This window comes from Camarhynchus parvulus, chromosome 7 (genome assembly GCF_901933205.1).
Source record: "Camarhynchus parvulus chromosome 7, STF_HiC, whole genome shotgun sequence".
Lineage (NCBI taxonomy): Eukaryota > Metazoa > Chordata > Aves > Passeriformes > Thraupidae > Camarhynchus > Camarhynchus parvulus.
Window position 1 is genome coordinate 2,726,732 of NC_044577.1, and position 20,560 is coordinate 2,747,291.

The 20,560-nt window shown below is 45.6% G+C and overlaps 1 protein-coding gene across 2 annotated transcripts in view; it reads left to right on the forward strand.

The window, feature by feature from the left end:
* The window catches only part of FN1 (fibronectin 1), a 52,462-nt gene that overhangs the window by 22,309 nt on the left and 9,593 nt on the right, over nt 1–20,560 (forward strand). The window contains exons 19-34 of one of the 2 annotated variants that reach the window (XM_030952920.1): nt 938–1,210; nt 4,147–4,413; nt 5,998–6,092; nt 6,405–6,573; nt 6,823–6,909; nt 7,662–7,853; nt 10,026–10,298; nt 11,334–11,516; nt 12,794–12,883; nt 13,017–13,286; nt 13,644–13,760; nt 14,113–14,277; nt 14,913–15,068; nt 15,811–15,924; nt 17,602–17,871; nt 19,626–19,813. In XM_030952920.1, the coding sequence (XP_030808780.1) occupies nt 938–1,210; nt 4,147–4,413; nt 5,998–6,092; nt 6,405–6,573; nt 6,823–6,909; nt 7,662–7,853; nt 10,026–10,298; nt 11,334–11,516; nt 12,794–12,883; nt 13,017–13,286; nt 13,644–13,760; nt 14,113–14,277; nt 14,913–15,068; nt 15,811–15,924; nt 17,602–17,871; nt 19,626–19,813 (2,909 nt within the window). The remainder of the gene's footprint in view (nt 1–937; nt 1,211–4,146; nt 4,414–5,997; nt 6,093–6,404; nt 6,574–6,822; nt 6,910–7,661; nt 7,854–10,025; nt 10,299–11,333; nt 11,517–12,793; nt 12,884–13,016; nt 13,287–13,643; nt 13,761–14,112; nt 14,278–14,912; nt 15,069–15,810; nt 15,925–17,601; nt 17,872–19,625; nt 19,814–20,560) is intronic. The other variant, XM_030952921.1, reaches the window with a different exon arrangement.

Consider the following 20,560-nt stretch of genomic DNA (forward strand, 5'->3'; position numbering starts at 1 on the left):
CTTTCAGTCCTACCCATTATTTTCCTTTACAGTCAGTGGGGATGGGAGACTGCTCAGCATTGACTGATGTCCCAAAACACCATAAGATCTAAACTTGAGGCACTCAGTATTTAAAAAACTTCTGGTTTCAGGGTTTTTTAAGTATCCAGTTGGACTGAATAACCAAACCAAAAGAAAGGATAGTGAAAGAATTGGGATTTGATGTGGTAAGCAGTGGAATTTCATGGTCCTGCAAGTTGCAAGCACGTGTTTGCAAATGGGAATTTACCAGGAATGAACTCAGCTCAATGATTTTATGGTTTGGCTTCTGCATCTTCCAGAAATGTGCACTGGTTAACCTTAGGACAGTATCAGTCCTAGTCTCAAGAAACTTAATTTAAACACAGGAATTCAAGGGTGCAGTACTGTGGCCCAGCACTGAGGGAACTGCATTTAGCATTTGACTGCAGTAAGGCCAGATCAGCCCCTGTACTTGTTTAATTATAAAAGGTGGATTTCAAGTTAATCACAGACATTCAGGACATGCTGTGGGTTTTGAAAACCCTCTCTTTTAATTTTAGGAGGAGGTTACTGTTTCCAGCCCCTGGAGTACTTTGTTTCCCCTCAGGCTTTGGTTCTGCGTATACTTGAAGTTCTGTAGCATATTACATCTGGTCTTTCAGTTCTTCGTCACAGCAAGATACCTTCTGAAGACATAGTATGCTTGAAAGCAGATAATGATGTTTAGAATTGTAGTCTGCTTGAATATTGTCTGGGAATGTGTGTAGGCATGTTTACAGTGAGGTTACCCTGACTTTTTAATTTGGTAAATATTCTTGGGCTAGGTAATATTCATTGTTCAAGGAAAATTCACTTTTATTTTCCTTCCATGGAAACCTTTAACTTCTCCTCCTGCTAAGGACTCCCTCTGACAACTGTTGTACCCCTGTGCTTTCAGATGAGGTGCCTTCCCCCAGAGATCTGCAGTTTGTGGAGGTTTCTGACATCAAGATCACCATCATGTGGACCCCTCCCCAGAGCCAAGTGTCCGGCTACCGGGTGGAGGTGATCCCTGTCAACCGGCCCGGCCAGCACGGCCAGAGGCTGCCCATCACCAGGAGCTCCTTTGCTGAAGTCATTGACCTGATCCCAGGAACAACCTATCTCTTCAAGATCTTTGCTGTAAACCAGGGCAGGGAGAGCAAACCTTTGACTGGAGAGCAAACCACCAGTAAGTGTCTTTTCTCTATGCTTTTTGCAGCCTTTTGAAGCGTGGATTTGTCTGTCACTTGCAGAAATGTATAAACAGAGCACTTGAAGTGCAACAGTTCTAGCCCAGGAGGTATCCCATCAGTAGGATGACAGGGCTGGGAATTCATCCATTCTAACAATGATCTCTTCAGCAGATTTATCCTCCTCCAGGGCTTTCCAATGGGAGTTCAAGTCTCATGGCACTTTAAAACAATTTTGTATGGCTGGAATTCAAGTTTTTTATTACTGACTGAGAATTGATGGATCCTGCAGTTCTTTTACAGCACAGCCTGTGACTTTTATAATTTTTTTTTCTTTTGCTGGTACCTTAGGGCAGATTTCAGTATGACTTAGAAGCCTTGCTGAGGTTCCTCTGAAAATCCCCATCTCCCTTCTGACAGCTCCATGCCTATCTGCCTCCCCTGGCAGCAGTAGCAGTTGTGCCTGCACATGCAAGGAAGGTTCATGCAGAATCCCTCAGAATCTGATTGCTAATGATCTAGTGGCAGTGCAGCACCTCACCAGTGTGAGGAGAAATGCACTTTGTCAGGCATTGCTTTTTGCTTTGCAGCAGTGCAGAGAAGAGAGAGGAGCAGTGGCTGGGCAAGGTGTAGGTTTTCAGATGGAAGAGCAAGAGTTTTATCTGGGTGGTTATCTCCATTTCTGATCCAGGAGGAGCAGATCAGACAGAGCATGGGACATAATTTGTTTGATCAGGTCCTATTTATTGGGCAGTAGAAGGGTGAGTGGGTATTTGTGATGTTCTTTGGCTGGGTCACTTTATTCAAAGGGACAAAATTCAGCTATGTGTATCTGCTGGTCTTCTAATACTTTTCAGTAAATAAGAGCAACTTCTGAGAACCCAGCCTGGCTCTTAGTAATATGAGAGGGAAGGGAAGGAAATGGGATAATCTGTGAATTTAGCCATGCTGTTTGAGGATTATCCTTACTTCCATCCATAAAGTTATGAGCAATGAATAGTGCCTGTCCCTTGACTGTGCAGGGAGAATGGGATCCTTATGTCCATCCTTTGCCATAGGATCCTTCCTTTGCCATGTCTAATTTGAGCCCAGCAGAGATGGTGTGAGCACCCTCCCTCCTCTTTCAAGTGAGGCTTTCAAAAGCAAGGATGCGACTTAGGAATCTGAGCCCTCTTGGAAGCATTTAGAACAAGAAGGGCTCAGTTCCCAGCCAGATCTGTAATTTTCTGTGGTTGTTTTGAGGAGCCTGGGCTAGGTGTAGGGTTCCTCTGAAACTGCACAGAGAGGTGTACATTGGAGTATAGACATTTAATTCAGACAGCACAGTCACAAATGTCTGGAATCGTTTTCCATAGGCTGTGATCATCTGCTTAACTGCTTGGCCTAAACCACATTGCAGAAACTATTCACATAAATTGCATCCTGTAATCGAAAGTCCTGGGAAACAGAAATCATTCAGGGTTCCCAAGGAAAACCCTGCAGCAAAAATCTCTTCCCACGGTGTAAATGTGATTCTCTTTTTGGCCTTCCGTTAAAAAGCAGTCTACAAATAAACTCCGAGTGTGTGTGTGTAGCTTTTTAATCTTCCCCTTTTCCCTCTGCTATGGGGAGAGGAAGTGATAGAAGCCTACTAGAGCTGGCAAATTAAATTGTGCAGAAAGGAACTGACTTTAGGCTACACATTTTAGGAAGATACAATCTTTGTCAAATGAGATTTAGCCCAGATCTAAGTACCAGCAAGGGATAAAGTTGACTTTCAGCCTGTGGGTTGGAGATGGGCTTAAGCTGGGTCACGCTCATCCTTTTCCTTTTTGAGTTCTCCTCAGTTGTTTCCAGTGGTGGAAGAGGGAAGGAAGGAAGAAGGTCTTCCTTTTTCCTCCCTCCTCAAAAATGAGGGAAACAACTGGGGAAAAACCAAAAAGGACAAAAGCATCTTCCTGCTGCATCACTGGGAGTGTGATGAAAGCATTAAATTTTTTTGCCAAAATATTACTTCTCCAGGAGGAGAAAAAACATTTGCCAGCAAAAAAGAGCATTGATGAAATCTCACTGCTCTTAAGTTCAATATATGGTTAGAATGTAGAAAAAGTGGGGGAGACTTGCTATGTAAACACTGTGAACTCCTCGCTGCAGCCTGTGCTACCCTGCCTGCTGTGGGGGCAAATTCCCCTCCAGAGCCTCACCTTGCCTCAGCTCAAGGCAGTGACATCTCCACCGATGGCTCCAGTGAAGGAGCTGTGCTGCCTCAGCCTCTTGTTTATGGAGTTATCTGGGTTATCAGCTTCAGCAGATTCCCAGGGGCACTGATAAAAAAGGGAGGAAGCCTGGTAAGAGCTGTTCCCTGAGTCCCGGGTGAGAGATGAGCGTGCTTGGAATTGTTGGATGGTCGGTTCCATGGTGTGAATATTTTTAAGTAGATCTAGGAACTGGTTTTCTGCAGGAAGTCGCTGACTACTACTTATTTTGACATTCAAATGACAAAGTAGGGCTGGTTTATTTTGGGAAGGGATTTTGAGAGGACTGGGCAAGGATTTAAAAGAATAAATCTTTTTCATGGAAAAGGGCTAAAATTAGGTTTCCGTGCTTACACTGACAAGTCTAAACCAAGCTGGTTTTTAAAAAATGCTCTGCACTCATGAGAAACTGTTGAAATTCCTGAGTGTGTTGGGGTCAACCTTTAGGCTGCCTTCCCCATGGGATGCAGAGATGGCAGAGACCCAAATCAGTGCAGCCTGGAGCGCTCAGGTCTGTCTGTCTCGGTGTATTAATGGATGGCGTTGAGGCATGGATGTAGAAGTGAAATAACTTCCCACCTCCTCTCCTTCCTTCTGTTGCTCTCCCACAACACATCAGAAATACAGGCCATGGTTTGGAAGTGAAGGTGAGGTGGGGATTCAGCTGGGAAGCTGATGGGTGTTCTGCTTTACCTCCCCAGAGCTTGACGCCCCCACCAACCTGCGGTTCCTCAACACCACGGAGCACTCGGTGCTGGTGCTGTGGACGCGGCCCCGCGCCATCATCACGGGCTACAGGCTGACAGCAGGGCCCACCAGGGGAGGGCAGCCCCGCACCTACAACGTGGGACCCTCTGCCACCAAGTACCTCCTGAGGAACCTGCAGCCTGGCACCGAGTACACCGTGTACCTGGTGGCCGTGAAGGGCGACCTGCAGAGCAACAGAGAGACCGGCGTCTTCACCACTTGTGAGTGAGACACACACACACGTCACATACTCCTCTTGTACCCTGGCCTTCTTCAGAACTTGTGCTGAAAGTGCCTATTATGAGTTGATTTACAGGGGCAGCCTTTTGAAGTAGCATTCCAGCAGAACAGCTTGGGAAATGCTCCTTGTTGTTCTTTCTGAACTCGTTGGCAGGAAAAAGAGCTATTTGCATCAAAAAGCTTTTAGTAAAATATATTTCAGCTTTCCTGATGATTAAAAACAAGAGGGAAAACTTACTACTGGTATCTCACTTTTTGCTTAGCTGGATGTCAGAGAAATTTAATTTTACTTGATCTTCCTAATTGCTTGGTTTTGGCATGACAAATGAAGGAAAGAATACAAATCCCTTTAAAATGGGCAAGGAATAATTAGTCTGGTACTTACATAAAGCTGAAAGCAGTAATTTCTCAAGCTCAGCCATACCATCTAAGGCAGCTCAACTGCAGTTACCCAAACTGACACAAACATTGAATTCTATGGAGTTTTTTTGGGTGTTTGGGTTTTTTTTTGCATTTTAGTCATCTCTCTTTGTGATGCTGGTTTGGAAGAAATATTAAGCAGATTTTGGAAGGAAAGGGAGTTCTGTAACAACCCCCACACACTTCTAAAAAGAGCAAATAAATCCAGTACTTAAATAATGATGATGCCATCACATGAACTAGCAAAACTCAAAGCCACCCAAGCCCAGAACCACATCCTCTTTTCAGAAGAGAATGTGGTTTCTTTTAGAACAATGTGAAACTAAAATAAGGGCTCAAACTTTCAATCAAAGTACCATTGTTGACATTGGCAAGGTGCTTTTTGCTGACAGTCTTATCTATAAATATTCCTCAAGTAGAATGTGATTTGATAGCTTCGATTTAATATTGCCTTCAAATTCTGGCTTGTCGGAATGAAACCAGTCCAGTTTGAGACTACAGATTTGATTAACCAAGCCTCTTCATTAATAACATTACTAATAAGGCCATTTCAGATTAAACTCAAGTGTTGTTGTTTAGGATGATTCTGGCTTGCACTAAGGCTTTAGCTTCTGTGTGGTGCTTCTGACAGATATCAGTGAGACCACAGATGCCTCAGACTGATGTTGGCTCCTTTCTGCTGACTTCACAAGATGTTGGGGAGGGATGAGATGGTCCTTGCTGGGACAGCTGGATGACAGACAGGGGTGTGGTATTCTGCTTATTGGAAGGCATATGGTGGGTGAATAAAAAAAAACCAGCTGAGTTTTGAGGAACATTTTAGATATCATGCCAAAAAACAGGATTCCCCAGATTCTTGAGGCTGGATACATAAAGGATCATGCATCCACTTGAGTATTTTTGTTTTCTTTAGGAACAAAAGCTCTGGCTGTGGTTAGACCACTTGCATATTGTGTCTGTCAAGCCCAGCAGCAGACAAAAATCATCAGGCAGATCCCTCCCAAATCACTGGATTTGGAATCTAGTGATCTAGTTCAGCACTCATTTCATACCTGTGGCTATTTGTGCTGCTGTAGGTCAGGTTTTCAAACTGTTTGGAGCCATCAGAGCAGGTAGACTTGAACTCTGGTCAATTCACTCCACAGATCAGCCTGCTGGCTCTGTTCCTCCTTTTAACACAGAAGTGACTGAGACCTCTATTGTCATCACCTGGACACCTGCCCCAAGGATTGGTTTCAAGGTAGGAGGAGCTAAGTCTTGCATTGGTTTTTCCTCTTGCTTCACTGTGGTGGGGAGGGCAGATGGAAGCCATTTCCTATGGACTGTGGTGAAGATGGCAGCACAAAGGGGAGAGGTGCAAAGGGCCTGTTGCTCACAGGCAGCAGGTTTAGATGACAGAGGTCAGTGCAGTCGTGGGGTTTCAGCTCAAGTGGGACATGTAGACCACAAGTTACAGGACTAACAGCTGGAGTTCAGCCCTAGTGCTGCTGTTGGATGGTCAGTCAGGGTGCTGACAGCTTGTGACTGAAAAGCAAACCCCTGTGCCCTGCAGCTGGGAGTGCGCCCGAGCCAGGGCGGGGAGGCTCCTCGGGAGGTGATCTCCGACTCCGGCAGCATCGTCATCTCCGGGCTCACCCCCGGCGTGGAGTACACCTACAGCCTGACAGTGCTGATGGATGGCCAGGAGAGAGAGACCCCCATCATCAGGAGAGTCACTACACGTATGGCACCTGCTTCTCCTCCATCATTCCTTCTTCACTCCCTTCTGGGAGGCAGTTCTGTTCTTTCCTCCCTGTCGTGGGCTGGTTTTTCAGTGACAGCAGCACTGGCTCATGCAATGCAGGGTCACAGCTTCAGGGGAGTATTTTTGGCTGATTCCAAAGGTTGAGGATATCATGGGGAGAGGGGTGCTGAGGCAACCAGCATGATTCTCAGTGCCATCAGTGACCCATTTGTGTGAACACTTGCAGCACTGGCTCCACCGACCAGACTGCGCCTGAGGTCCAATCCTGACACGGGCATCCTGATTGTCTCTTGGGAGAGAAGCACATCTCCAGGTAACCATGTGAACTCACTCTGTGCTCAGACCTCCTCTTGGAGCAGAATGCTAGCTAACACTTCGTCTGTGGTGCCTTGCAGTTTGGTGGGAAATCAGCTGTTGATTGATGTAAAGAAAAATGTACATGTTTCTAGATATATTTAAGGATATAATTCGCAGCTAACTACAACTTGCCAAAGGACTCTTAACGATTTGCATTCTGTATAAAATGCTGTTTTGGAGCATGAATGGGTTAGAATATTTCAGCTGTTTTAAGGATTTGAAGGGTTTCTTCAAGTATCTCCAGTGGTTGAGAAATAGTCTGAGGGAAGGAAAGCAGAATGGACCACAAAGATTTGTGGAAGTGACAAATGGAAAGTGAAAGTTCTGACAATGTTCAGGATGAACTCTTCTCCCACAGTAGCTGATGGGAGCTGCACAATTGACTCCCATAAAAAGTGGATTGAAAGTTTCAAAAACCTCTGTTGGTAGCTGAATCTTTTCCTGACAGGGTGCTGAGAGAAGTTCCTCTCAAAACTCCTGAGATTATCAGTTTGGTGAGGTCTCAAAGGGAACAGAAATGCCATGAAGGTGGCATGGCTAGCTCCTGGGAAGCTCAATTAGGTGTGCTTGACAAAGCAGCCTCTTTCCTGCTGGGCCCAGGGTGGCAAAATGACTTGTAAAATGTCACATGTTTGCTTCAGCTGTTGCACTGAGGACTAATGTAAGTGGATCTATGAGAAACTCCTGACACTGGCCTTTGTATTTCAGGCATCACTGGGTACCGTGTGACCACTGCTCCCACGGATGGGCAGCAGGGCTCTACCCTGGAGGAGGTGGTGGGTGCAGATCAGACCACCTGCACCTTTGAGAACCTCAACCCTGGCGTGGAGTACAACGTCAGCGTCTACTCTGTCAAGGACGACCAGGAGAGTGTGCCCATCTCAGAAACCATCACACCAGGTAATGGAAGCATGAGCAGCAATTTCAGCTGCCCAAGGTCAAATGGCTGAGCCTGAGAGCTCTATAGTGCAGAACTTGTGTTAGTCTGCTGGTAGAGGGCTTAGACCTCACATTTAGTCTCAAGAAGTAGAATAGCCATGTTCCAACCTGTGACAGAGCTTCCTACACCCGTGCATGGGGAGCCTGTGTTGTGCTTCACAGGCTGGTGGTCGGCACATGGATCTGCTGTATGAGTACACTGAGCTGGGCAGCAGCAGCAGGGATTTAACTTAGCCCTGAAGTGCCCCAGCATCTGGAGCACAGCTGGTGGGAGCAGGAAGTAGGTGGACAGAGGTATGAGGTCCATCACTGTAGCACTTGAGGCACAGTGTGGAGTGTGCCACCTCACATGACATCTGTGGGGACTGCCAAAACTGCCTGTGTAGCCACAGTAGCAAAATTAATATGCATTTCCCCAAATGGTTGCATTTAGATTTCCTTTGTGAAGGCTTCGTTTGTTTTTGTTTCTGCTCTGAGATGATGCCAGCTACTGTGTTTGCTTGCTCTTGTAACACTGCTTTAAAATTTCTGTGCTTCACTGAAGTGCTGTGTGCTCCCTGGGGTGAACTAATACTGTGATGCTGCATAGTTATGCAGTAATAGCTTTAGCCCTTCACCATCTTCTGGTGAGGGAAAGCTAAGAATGTATGTGTCTGGCTTTTACAACTCTTTAAAGGTGATATGGTACATGCATTCCATGTGGAGAAACAATTATTTTACAGAAAACTGGCTTTTTTTTGGCACCTATTCTGTAAAATCAGTGTTTTCCAAGAAGGACATCAAAATAGAACAAAATCACTATTATTAAAGCAATATTGCTGTCCCTTAATTTCTTTTCAAACTAACTTGTAATGAACAGAATGGACACAGAGTCCTGCATCTTTGACTCACTGGTGTCTGATCCTGAATGAGGAAGAGCATCCATTAGTTCCCACGGATTTCAGGATCACCCTGATAAAGTTACACAGCCAAATCTTGTGGCTGAAGTCAATACCAGTTGATTGACTTGAGCAACTGAAGGTTTGGCCATTGTCAATTAAAGATGCGCATAAAGTTCCCCATTCCCTGCCCAGTTCTGCTGGCCCTAACATGCAGGAAATGAGCTCCTTTGCTAATGGAATAATATCAGTAGGGAAAACAGTCACAGCTGGGGCTTATTTTCCCTACAGAAATTTAGGCAGCATCTTAAAGGTCATTAAAGGGCATTCTTATTCAGAGGCTAAAACTTGAGATTTTGAACAATTTTAGCCACATATGTCAGGCTCTTGGGCACATCAGGGATGTTGTCACTCTGACAAAATTAATACCATCTAAAGGTCATTTTTAACCATTTCCATATTTCCAAGGGAGTGTTCTGTTACTTACTGTTCCACATCATCTGTTTTTAGCACATATATTGCAGCAGTTAGTTGGTAAGTAGAACTTGAGGAATTCTGGGCCAGATCCTCAAGCCATTGCAGGGATTTGAGGCTTTTTTCCAAGTGCAGTGTAAATACTTCAGAGAGTGGATGATCTACCCTGGAACTTTGTGAAGGTTCTCAGCAGCTGAGGGTCTGATTTAGCTTCTTCAAGTGAGTTGATATTTTATGATCCCAGTGATAGAAGTTAGATTCACCATTTGAACAAAATGAGGGTTTCAGAGGGTCAATCAACAGAGTTGTTGTTTTATTTACACTTTAGTAAACTTTGCTGTCTTGTAATTTACCTGTAGAAAGAAAAAAGGGCTGTGGTTTTTCTGCTTCTGTCAGAAAATGATGGGTCTTTGTGGCTTATCATTGCTCAAAGTAAATTTGTTGCCAGTTAAGTGCCTCTTTGAAAATTTTATGTCTAAAGAGGACTGGGGTTTCAGCTTCTGAGGGGATCAGGGTTTTAGCTTCTGTCTGCCCAGGGAAGCAGCTGGAGACTGGTAAATGTAAGAAAACAAACTGAAAACAACAAAATCAAAAACACAACAAAAAGCACCCCACCGAAATCCATCCTTTTCCCCCAAACCCCAAGAGAAATTGTGCATATCACCGCAATTGCTTCAAGTTCTGTCGATATTAATAGTGATGAACACTGCTTTTTTTCTCCCTTGTCTTTCTTTTGCCTCCATGTGTCTCTGCCTCTCCCATTTGCTCTTTACCTCATTAGAGGTGCCCCAGCTCACTGACCTAAGCTTTGTTGACATAACTGACTCGAGCATCGGCCTGAGGTGGACCCCGTTAAATGCCTCCGCCATTATTGGGTACCGCATCACAGTAGTTGCAGCAGGAGAAAGTGTCCCTATTTTTGAAGATTTTGTGGACTCCTCAGTAGGATACTACACAGTGACAGGCTTGGAGCCGGGCATTGATTACGACATCAGTGTAATCACACTCATTAATGGCGGAGAGAGCGCCCCTACCACTCTGACACAGCAAACGGGTGAATTTTGAAAACTTCTGTGTTTTGTGACGTGGATGGTGTCACTGGCTGTCAGGGTGCAGGGGCTTTGTCCAAAGAGGAATTGAGCCCCTTGCTGCAGGGAAACCAGGCAGACCTAGCTGGCTCCTTTCCCCAGGTGGCAGCTGGGGATGGATATGGCGCTGCTCCTTTTTAAATTGGAGGCATTTTAATACCATGAATGACTGCAGACTTGCCAGGCTCATTCACCTTCTGCTGTTCAGATTTCCAGGATCCAGTTGGAATCAAGAGCCTGAAACATGAGCTGTGTGTTTGCCAGACTAAAACTGTGATTCCTCAAAATAGGAGTGCTGGAGGGTGGAGCAGATCAGTAGACACCCTCCAGCCTTGACAGCTGTTTGAGCTTCCAGCAGCCCATTTCCATGGTGGCCCCACTCTTTCCACAATGCCCCAAAGGATGCAGATGGACACCGCTCCCTGAGTACATGCCAGTGACAGCCATGCCACACTGTCAAGGGTTTCTATAGTGCATGAGCTGAAGGAGAGCTGGAAACTGGTTCTTGCATGAAATCCTGTTGGGTTTGGAAGTCCTGAGGCTGTAAATCCTTCAACATGAGTAGAAGTAGAGTCATAGGAAATTAGTGATATACCCTCTCCTTTCCTGTGTGTGCATGTATGGATTCTAGATCAGATTACTTTTCCATCTGTAGCTGCTGTATGGCAACTTTAAACCTCTCTTGGCACCACATCTGTAATACAAAATCCAGCTGCTAGAAGCACATCCTTGAAACTTGCTACCTTGTTTTTAAATTAGCCCCACGGGGTACATTTAACATATCGGGAATTGCCAAGAGGTTAAAGCAGCCTGACAGCAGTGCAGACACATTTTTCTCTTAACTGTAGTAGAACCAAATGTAGTTTAGAAGTCTGTTTGCATGAGTCTGATGCCGTTGTCAGTTGTGCATGAGATACCTTCTCTGGTGGTTGATTCCCTGAGCAGACCCCTTGATCAATATGAGTCTGAGAGCTGAGGTGGGTTTGTTCTTTGCTGTGTAGCTGTGCCTCCTCCCACTGACCTGCGCTTCACTAACGTGGGGTCTGACACCATGAGGGTGACTTGGACTGCCCCGACCTCCATCGTGCTGAGCGGCTTCCTGGTGCGCTACTCCCCCGCCAAGAAGGAGGAAGATGTTGCAGAGGTCACAGTCTCACCCTCAGACAACATGGTCATCTTAACAAGTGAGTGGGTTACCTGCATAAATCAAACAAACATGAGAAGCCCCTCCTCATAAAATCATAAGATTACTAAGAGAAAAGATCTCCAAGGTCTTTGAGTCACCAACCCTGCACCACCATGTTCATCACCAGGTGCCAATCCCCACACAGCACCTGAACACTTCCAGGGATGGTGACTCCACTCCTGACCAACATTTCAGTGAGGAAATTTTTCCTGATATCCAACCTCAATCTCCCCTAGCGCAGCTTGAGGTCTTGTCTTTTCTTGTTACCTGGGAGAAAAGACTGACCCCCAGCTTGCTACAGGTTGTAGAGGGTGAGAAGGTCCACGTAGCACGAGATGAGGCAAAAAAATTGTTTGAGTGTGGCTGGCCAAATTCTCAGCTGATCTAAAGGGATGTTGCAAGCAGCCTCATAGAAACTCACACCAAATGGGATTTGGCCTCTAGCTTTACCCAAGTTAAAGCCAAACCACAGGCAAGTTTTTTTCCTATCAATCCAAGGACAGTGATGAATCAGGCTGTGAGGCAATTGCATTGATTTGCAGCCTGGTTAGGTATTAACAGTAAATATGTGTTGTTCGCCTGGTTTGCCAGTAATGTCAAGGACTTGCAGTGCAGAGGTTCAGGAGAGGATCAGAATATGCAAAAGGCTATTGCTCCTTTGACTTTGTATGCTCAGACCAGAAAGCCCATCCTGTTTTTGGAACCTTACAGGACATGGCAGCAAAATTTGGGCATTTTTGGAAAGCTGACATTAATTTTTGGGACAAAAGCTGTGTTATATTTATAGTTGTTGTTTTTTTGGGTTTTTTTGGTTTTTTTTTTTTAGTCTGAGAATCTGGTTGGTTAAGTGAGAGACAAGACCTGTTTTCAGAATAAAAAACCAAATCTAGAGCTTGTCTGAGCTACAACAGCTGTGTTGGAAATCTTTGGCCCTATTTCAGCTTATATCAGCTAAAGCTTTGGCCTGGTGCATAGATAAACTAGTAGATAACTAGAATGGACCCTGTAAAAAGGTAATTGCTTCTAGTCAATCTCCACAAACTGATGAAACAATGATAGAGGGATATCCTGCTCGTTCAGGCTAAAGCACAGCAAGGAACCATGATGCCACAAAAATAACTGATTTAAACTTTTGATTGTCCTGGAGGCTCAGATCTTCCATCAAACAAAACCTGATTGTCTCCCAAGAAACACAGTTAAAATTGTGCAGGTTGATTAACTTCTTGATGTTAGCAAAGAAACATTAGCCCACATTCCTGTTCTTCAACTCCACAGACCTGCTCCCTGGCACTGAATATCTGGTGAGAGTCTACAGCGTTTCTGAGCAGCATGAGAGCGCACCTTTGTATGGAGTCCAGAAAACAGGTACTTGGATGCACATGTGGTTAATTCCATCCTTTAAGAGTTCATTAGTTAGGACTTCATTACATTTTTTTTCTCCTGGGATGATGCCAAGCAGTCTGGTTGAGCTCACCCTTGTGTCTCTTGAACCACCCAGGCCTTGATTCCCCCACTGGCCTGGACTTCTCGGATATAACGGCGAACTCGTTCACGGTGCACTGGATCGCTCCCCGTGCCACCATCATGGGCTACAGGATCCGCTACCAGCCTGAGCAGGGCGGGGGCCGGCCCAAGGAGGAGAGGGTGCCCCCCTCCAGGAACTCCATCACCCTCACCAACCTGCTGCCAGGCACTGAGTACGTGGTCAGCATCATTGCTGTCAACGGCAGGGAGGAGAGCCTGCCCTTGGTTGGCCAGCAGACAACAGGTGAGCCTGCAGGGAGTGCTGGGTTTGGGGTATCCTCTAGCAAAGTCGTTCCTCTTAAACCGCATCTCCCCTGCCAGCTTCACTCATGAGGAAATGCCTGTGTGCTGAGGTAGTGCCTGATTTAGGAAAAGGTGGGAGGACCCATGCTGCTTTCAGATGTTTCTAGGGCCAGTAGAACTGTTTTCATTAAATCCAGTCCAGTGCCATATGGTTTTTAACCAGATACATCTCTTTGGCTCAGAGCACATTCCTCTTCCAAGGACAGACAGATGAGCAGCAGAGGAGCACAGTATAAATGGAGTATGTAGTTGATGTACCACTGTGTTTAAGTTCCTTCTCAATTCTCTGTTTTTCTAGTGTCTGATGTTCCAAGGGACCTGGAAGTCACCCCTACCAGCCCAACCAGCCTCAAGATTTCCTGGGATGCTCCTGCAGTGACAGTCAGATACTACAGGATCACTTATGGTGAAACAGGTGAGGGCAGGCTGCTCCAGCTGGTCACAGACCAGAAACTCTGTTCTGAGGCCATTAGAAAGCAAACAGCAACGGCACCTTGGGCTGTAGCAGACATATAGGTGCCTTTTTTAAAAAAGAGCAAATCATATTTTGTCTACCTGAAAGAAAGAGTATCTAGAGTATCCCAGTAATTTTAGAAGTGGTTCTATGTATGTTATTCTTTTCCTCAAAATTCTGACCCAATAACCACTGAAATCAACAGGGTCTTGTCTTCAGCTTGATGCATGTAGGACTCCTGGTTTTTGTAGAGATTTTGTATGTATACTTTTAACAGGTCCATCACATTTCTTTCTTAACCTACTCTTGCTAGGTGGAAGCAGCCCAGTACAGGAGTTCACAGTGCCTGGCACAGTGTCCACTGCCACCATCACTGGCATCAAGCCTGGTGTTGAATACACCATCACTGTGTATGCTGTGACTGGCCGTGGAGACAGCCCTGCCAGCAGCAAGCCAGTCACTGTCACCTACAGGACAGGTGAGACCTGATTAAACCAAACAAGGCAAAAACCCCACAGCTTTGTGTTGGCTTTTCCCCATAAATGTACATTGCTGATTCCTGGTTTCTTTTAGAAGCCGTGGGCTATAGGGCCATCAGTTTGTGGAGCTGTGTGTCTTGGTGGTACAGAAGGGGTCTGTGGACCTGGAGAAGGGATACCCTGTGGAGTCTAGATGGGGATAAAAGCAGTGCTCAACTGCTCACTGCAGAGTGGAAATCCTGTTGGGCTCTCATAATATGGGGTCACTTCTGGCTTAACTCCAGTGCTTCACTGTCAGATTGTGATCCTGAGGAGACCTAACTTTTTTCTAATGCCAAGACTGTTGTCTCACTCCTGATTTGGATATAGCTGAATCCTACTCCTGCTGTAGCTGCAGATAAAGGCATCAAGCAGTCTTTAAAACAACAAAAATCCTCAACTAACATTGATTTGAGATCACTCATCCACACATCATGGTTCAGGCTTTTTTGCTCTGGGCTAGCATGAGAGACAAATAAATAGCAACGTGTGTTTTCTCTTCCAAGCAGTGCAGAATAAAATTTAGCCAGGACACGAAAGTGGAGGGAGGGTTTCCTCGACCAACCTACTCAGAAAAATTATTTTTGTTGCCCAGAAATAGACACACCATCCCAGATGCAAGTCACTGATGTCCAGGACAACAGTATCAGCATCAGATGGCTCCCTTCAACATCCCCAGTCACAGGGTATCGGGTGACTGCTAATCCCAAGAATGGACATGGACCCTCAAAAACAAAAAATGTCCCTGGAGGTAAGAGTCATGTCATTCTTCACTGGATCTGTAAAGAGTGCAAGATGTGGCCACTAAAATCCTGCTGCTGCATCTGTCTCATCCAGGACAGATGAGCTCAGGCAGATTTTTGTCCCAAAAGCTTCATATTTCTTTGACACCACTGTACTGCAAAAGTTTGTTCTTGGAAGCCTCAGGGTGCATGAAAAGCACCTGCTTTTCAAAGAAATGCCATTGGATTTTCTAGCATCCAGCAAAACTTGCTTTGAAATCCTTCTGGAAGTCACATAACGTGACCCTTGGTCACAGCATGGGTTCAGTCACATACACTACAGGTTTGTGGTGTAGTACCTGTGGAACCTGCCATGTCAGCTCTCAGGAAAACTGCATGTTGTGGGATCAGCAGAGCACTTGGGGATGCTTGTGATGCACCTGAGCTGGTGGTCAGTCTTATCCTAAAAAATGGTGAAAGACTGACCACCAGCTCAGACCACACACAAGGTCTCCCTGTACCTTGTTCTACCCACTGTGCTAACTTGCCCTTTCAGCTGTGGAGCTTTGGAGCAGGTACAAATGGCACTTGTGCACTGCCAGAGAAGCATGGTGCAATTTAAAGGCAAATTGAATTTGTCAGTCCTACCTTGTTTTAATAACATTTATTCATGGTATGGCTTGGACAAACCATTCATTGAAGGCTACTTTGAGGCCAGCTCTGTGCAGTTTTGTGCTGTTCTTTCTGACTGATGGTGTTCTTTCCTGCCAGATCAAACTCAAGTCACTATTGAAGGTCTGCAGCCCACAGTGGAGTACTTGGTCAGTGTCTATGCTCAGAATCAGAACGGGGAGAGCCAGCCCTTGGTTCAGACAGCTGTCACCAGTACGTATTTCACTTCATGGCAACAAACACGTGTTTTCTATTGATCTCTGAACCTACCACCACATTCCCAGGGAAAGCAAAAGCCAGGGGCCTGGTCTCCAGGAGAGTGTGAGGTGGTCTGCCCTGTGAGAAGTACCATGCACCTAAGCTGCAGATGCTGGCAAAAATGCAGTCCCTCTGCCTCCAACACTGCCAAAATGCAATTTCCCACCCCCTCAAAGTGCTGCGCTTCTTATTTTCTTTCACTAAAGCTACAAAGCCTTTTGGGGTTTCCATCAACCAATTGGGTTTGCAATCAATCAACCAATCAGTGGCTAAAATGTGCCAAGACCTCCTTTGTGTGGAGCTAGGTGGCAAAGGTGATTGCTGTTAAGGGACTGGACTGGGCTTGGGAGCATTTGCCCTGTGTGAGGGAGTCAGGGAAACCACATGGGTTATAATTGGGATGAAGCTCAGCAAAAAAAAAAATAAAAAAATTGCAGGACTAAGGTGCTGTGTAGAAAGCAGCAGTCCTGCTCAGGTCACAGGAGGGACAGAAGACCTTGTAACTCAGGGATATGTTTGAGGTAAAGTGCTTTCAAGGGACACCTCTGGGGTAGGGATTTGTATGATTCTTACTTCCCTGCTCAAACTTGTATGCAAAACCATGACTCAGCCTCAAACACTGCAGACAACAGGAGCCTCTCCAGAGCTTTGCAGAGATGAGTGAAGAGTCCACATTCAAACTAACAAATTCCTGGACAAGAATCACCTTTGCCAACTAGAAAATGCAGAAAAATGAGGACTAATACAACATGGCAAATGAAAAAGATGAAACTTTCTAGAAAAGCGTGATTTTGATCCAATATAAAAATCCCATGCTATATCCTCCCATTTTGTATAGCAGATGGGTGTATTTCTGTGATAGCCATTCCAGACTTCTGAGGAACAAGGCTCCCTTCTCCTGCTCTGAGCTCCCACCTTGCCAGGAAATCCTGTGAATTGGTTTAATTGGGAGGTGTGCATATCACCCAGTTGCACCTGTGGACATTCCCTGTGCACTCAATACAAAGCTGAAAAGTTTGTTTCTAACTGATTCTACAATATAATATGCTGAGTAATTTTGCTTTCTTGATGAGTATGTTAATTGGATATTAATTTATGAAAGAAAATAGTGGGATGGATTCTCCTTGGACTGGCACTTAGCACAGCAGCTCCCAGTAGTGAACAGCAAGTGCAGCACGAACCCAAACTTACAGAGAGCCAGGTGGGTTCTCTGGCTGCCTTTGGCACCAGCCACCATTTACATGGGAAAAATGGGTCGTAGCATTCCCATTTCTTTTTTTCTCTTGTCCCCTTTTAAGGTAGCTTAATGCTACTGGAGTTGTGTGGAAGGGGTTTTGGTGCCAAGGGGACTCAAAAGTAGGTGAGAATTGGTGCTCTGGCTGCTTTGAAGGTGGCAATACAGGTCCTTTTGGTTTCAGCAAAGCCAAGATTGCTTTCCTACTGCCTGGCACCTGCAAACTCAGGCTTAGGGATGTAAGCATGTGTGCAAGGTGCAGCACAGAGGAGAATCCAGTGCCCCCCTTGCCACACCAGACTGAAAACCGCTTTGCATGTAATCGAAATGCTTTTTATTTTCCTCACCCACAACCTGCTTTTTATCACTTAACCTCTTACCGTTAATTTGCCTAACAGACATTGACCGCCCTAAAGGACTAACATTCACTGAGGTGGATGTTGATTCCATCAAAATTGCTTGGGAAAGCCCTCAGGGGCAAGTCACCAGGTACAGGGTGACCTACTCAAGCCCTGAGGATGGAATCCATGAGCTATTGCCGGCCCCAGGGGGCGAAGAAGACACTGCTGAGCTGCATGGCCTCAGGCCAGGTTCTGAGTACACTATCAATATCGTTGCCATTTACGATGACATGGAGAGCCTGCCCCTCACTGGGACCCAGTCCACAGGTACAGCTCCCACCACCCCCAGCAGGCCATGGCAGCAGCGGGTTCTGCCCCCAGGGGTAAAGTGTGCTTCCATGTGCAACTGGTGCTCCAAGTGGGGCAGCCCAGGGGATGGGATTGCTCCTGAGGGATGGCTTAGCTGGGACCAGAGAGCTGCCTGGAGCAGAGTCAGCCTGCATACACATCAGGGAAGGCAGCAAGAGAGCAGGATTGCAGGGTCTCCTCCTGAGAGAAAGGAGGGAGGGGTGTCCAGTGGTTTCGTGTCCCTGGTCACAGAGCCTGAGCCATGGTGAGCGCTCTCACAATGCTCTTGTCTTGCCTTCAAGGTATGGGACACTTCAAAGCACAGGTAGGGACCAACAAGAGAGATGAGGGCAGCTTCCATGCCCCAGGGACCTTGCTGTCAGAGCCAAAGATCAGCAGGAAGGGCTGGCAGATTGCTGAGCCCTCAGGTCTCACAGAGCCTGCAGATCCCTCACTGGCACTGCCCTAGGGACCACAGCCCACTGCATGCCCACACCCTGCACCTCATCACCTCCACAGGAGAGTCCCTTCTGTGCCAGGCTGATCCAGCTGCAATTCCATGCATTGAAAATTCCTTGATGAGAAAGGAAAATTACTGCAAGGAATTAGCTCAACGTTGCTTCCAGCAATATGGAATCCATTGCAAGCTTCCAGCATTGCCAGATGTGACTTTATTACAAAGACAGGTAGCACCTGTGTAATAAAGGTCTCTCATTCATTTGTGACTGAAAAGTTGGCACTTTAATTCCAGGGGTGGAATGAATTCAGTGGGTCCTAATGTATGGGTCTGCTGTGCTAAGCTGAGGCAAAGTGATGTAATGATGGAACAGCTGGCTGACTACCTGCCAGAAATACAAATATAATACTTTTTCAAACACACCCTCTGTGGTTTACCTTTTGAGGGCTGTTCAAAAGTGGATTTGAGATAATTCAAGACTTTCCATTGACTCTCACGGGCTTTAGACTGAGCTCTGAGCTAAGCCAGAAGGAAGAATTATCCTGTATTTCCACTTTGTAAAGCTGGAAAGCATTGATAGCAATGTGCCATAGTGGGCACTATACTAAGGTATATCTTTGCTCTGTTTACAGCCCCAGGCTTACCAACAGTAAGGCAAGAGACTATTTCAGTGGACATTGCTTTTTTTAGGCAAGAATTTGTTTGTAAGGATAGTGGATGTGTTAGCTCCTGAACAGGCTCTTGTGTGATGAGCCTTATGGCCACCACAGCTCTGCTTTTCCATTGCCTTGCTCGCTGTGTAAGTGGCTGTAAAATGCTTCCCCTCTCCATTTGCAGTATTTTTATATCTTCTCTGCAATTCCTGAGACTGCTTCCTACTCACTTTTGTAAATCATCCATGGTATTTTGGAAATGAACAGACCGGGGCAAGTGGAGCAGGACTAAACCGTGAGCTGTGTGATGAAAAGCAGAGACTGGTAGAATAATTAAAACAGGCTGGCCTGCTAGAGATTTAAGCACTTCCCAAGCCTTTACCTTACATCACAGCAAATGTCATTGCTCACTTCAGGATTGAAGCATTGATATCTCCTTATTTCTGCTGAAAAGTGTTTCTGTAGATTTGAACAACACATCCCCTCCCATGGTGCTTTATGCCTGTGTTTGCACAAGGCACTCCACTTTCCTGGCCTAAACCTGTCTCATGTTCAGGAGACAATACTGTCTTGTCCAACTGTCTTTTTTTAAAGTAACCACGTGCCTGTCTGGATTTTTGCAGCAATTCCACCTCCAACAAACCTGAGGTTTACTCAGGTAACTCCCACCAGTCTCACCATCAACTGGAATGCGCCCAACGTTCGCCTCACTGGCTACAGAGTCAGAGTGAACCCCAAAGAAAAGACTGGTCCTATGAAAGAAATCAACCTTTCTCCAGACAGCACATCTGCAGTCGTGTCTGGCTTGATGGTAACTTTTTTCTTTGTGTTGTGGGAAGGAGATTTTGGAAGAAATTTCAGATTCCTGGGTCAGGAGCTTCAGTTGGAGTAGATCATTACAGCTCCTAAGGGTCTGGCTCTGAAGCTCATGGCAAGTCAGCCTGCAGCTACTCAGCACTGTAGTTTTTTTAAAAGGCAAGTAATTGGCCTGCTGAAGCTGCATTCTACCCCCTTCCTCATCTAGCACAGAGAGACTGGATGCCTAATCAAATGCAAATTACCAGGTTCACAATCAGAAGTAACCCAGCAAAATGCTTTTACTCATCTTTCACAAAAGAGGTCAGATAAAGTGATCTGATGCAGAGATTTCAAGCTGTGATATGGGAGCTCTGGCAGTCTATTGCCTATTTTTAAGACATCTGCAAAATATACATTAAAAATACAAGTCTTTTGTGACTTAGGCTTAAATTTGCTATATAGCTATCTTCTCCACTGGAAGCATTTCAGGAGTTCCTGAACTGGAGAAGGCTGAAAATAACTGCTTTTATGGTTCCTATGATCTTAAAAAGCTACTGATCTGTTTTTAAGGAGTTTTATGAATAATTTTCAAAAATGAGCCTTAAAAACATTCTCATCTAAGTGGACCCATGGTCTGATGCAGCCAAGGACAAAAACCCCCACGCTGTTACATTCACAGTTATCTTTTATTCACGTTATTTTATTCTTTATCATAGCAAATGGCATCCATTAACCCTGGGAAAAATAGGAGGGAAATTAG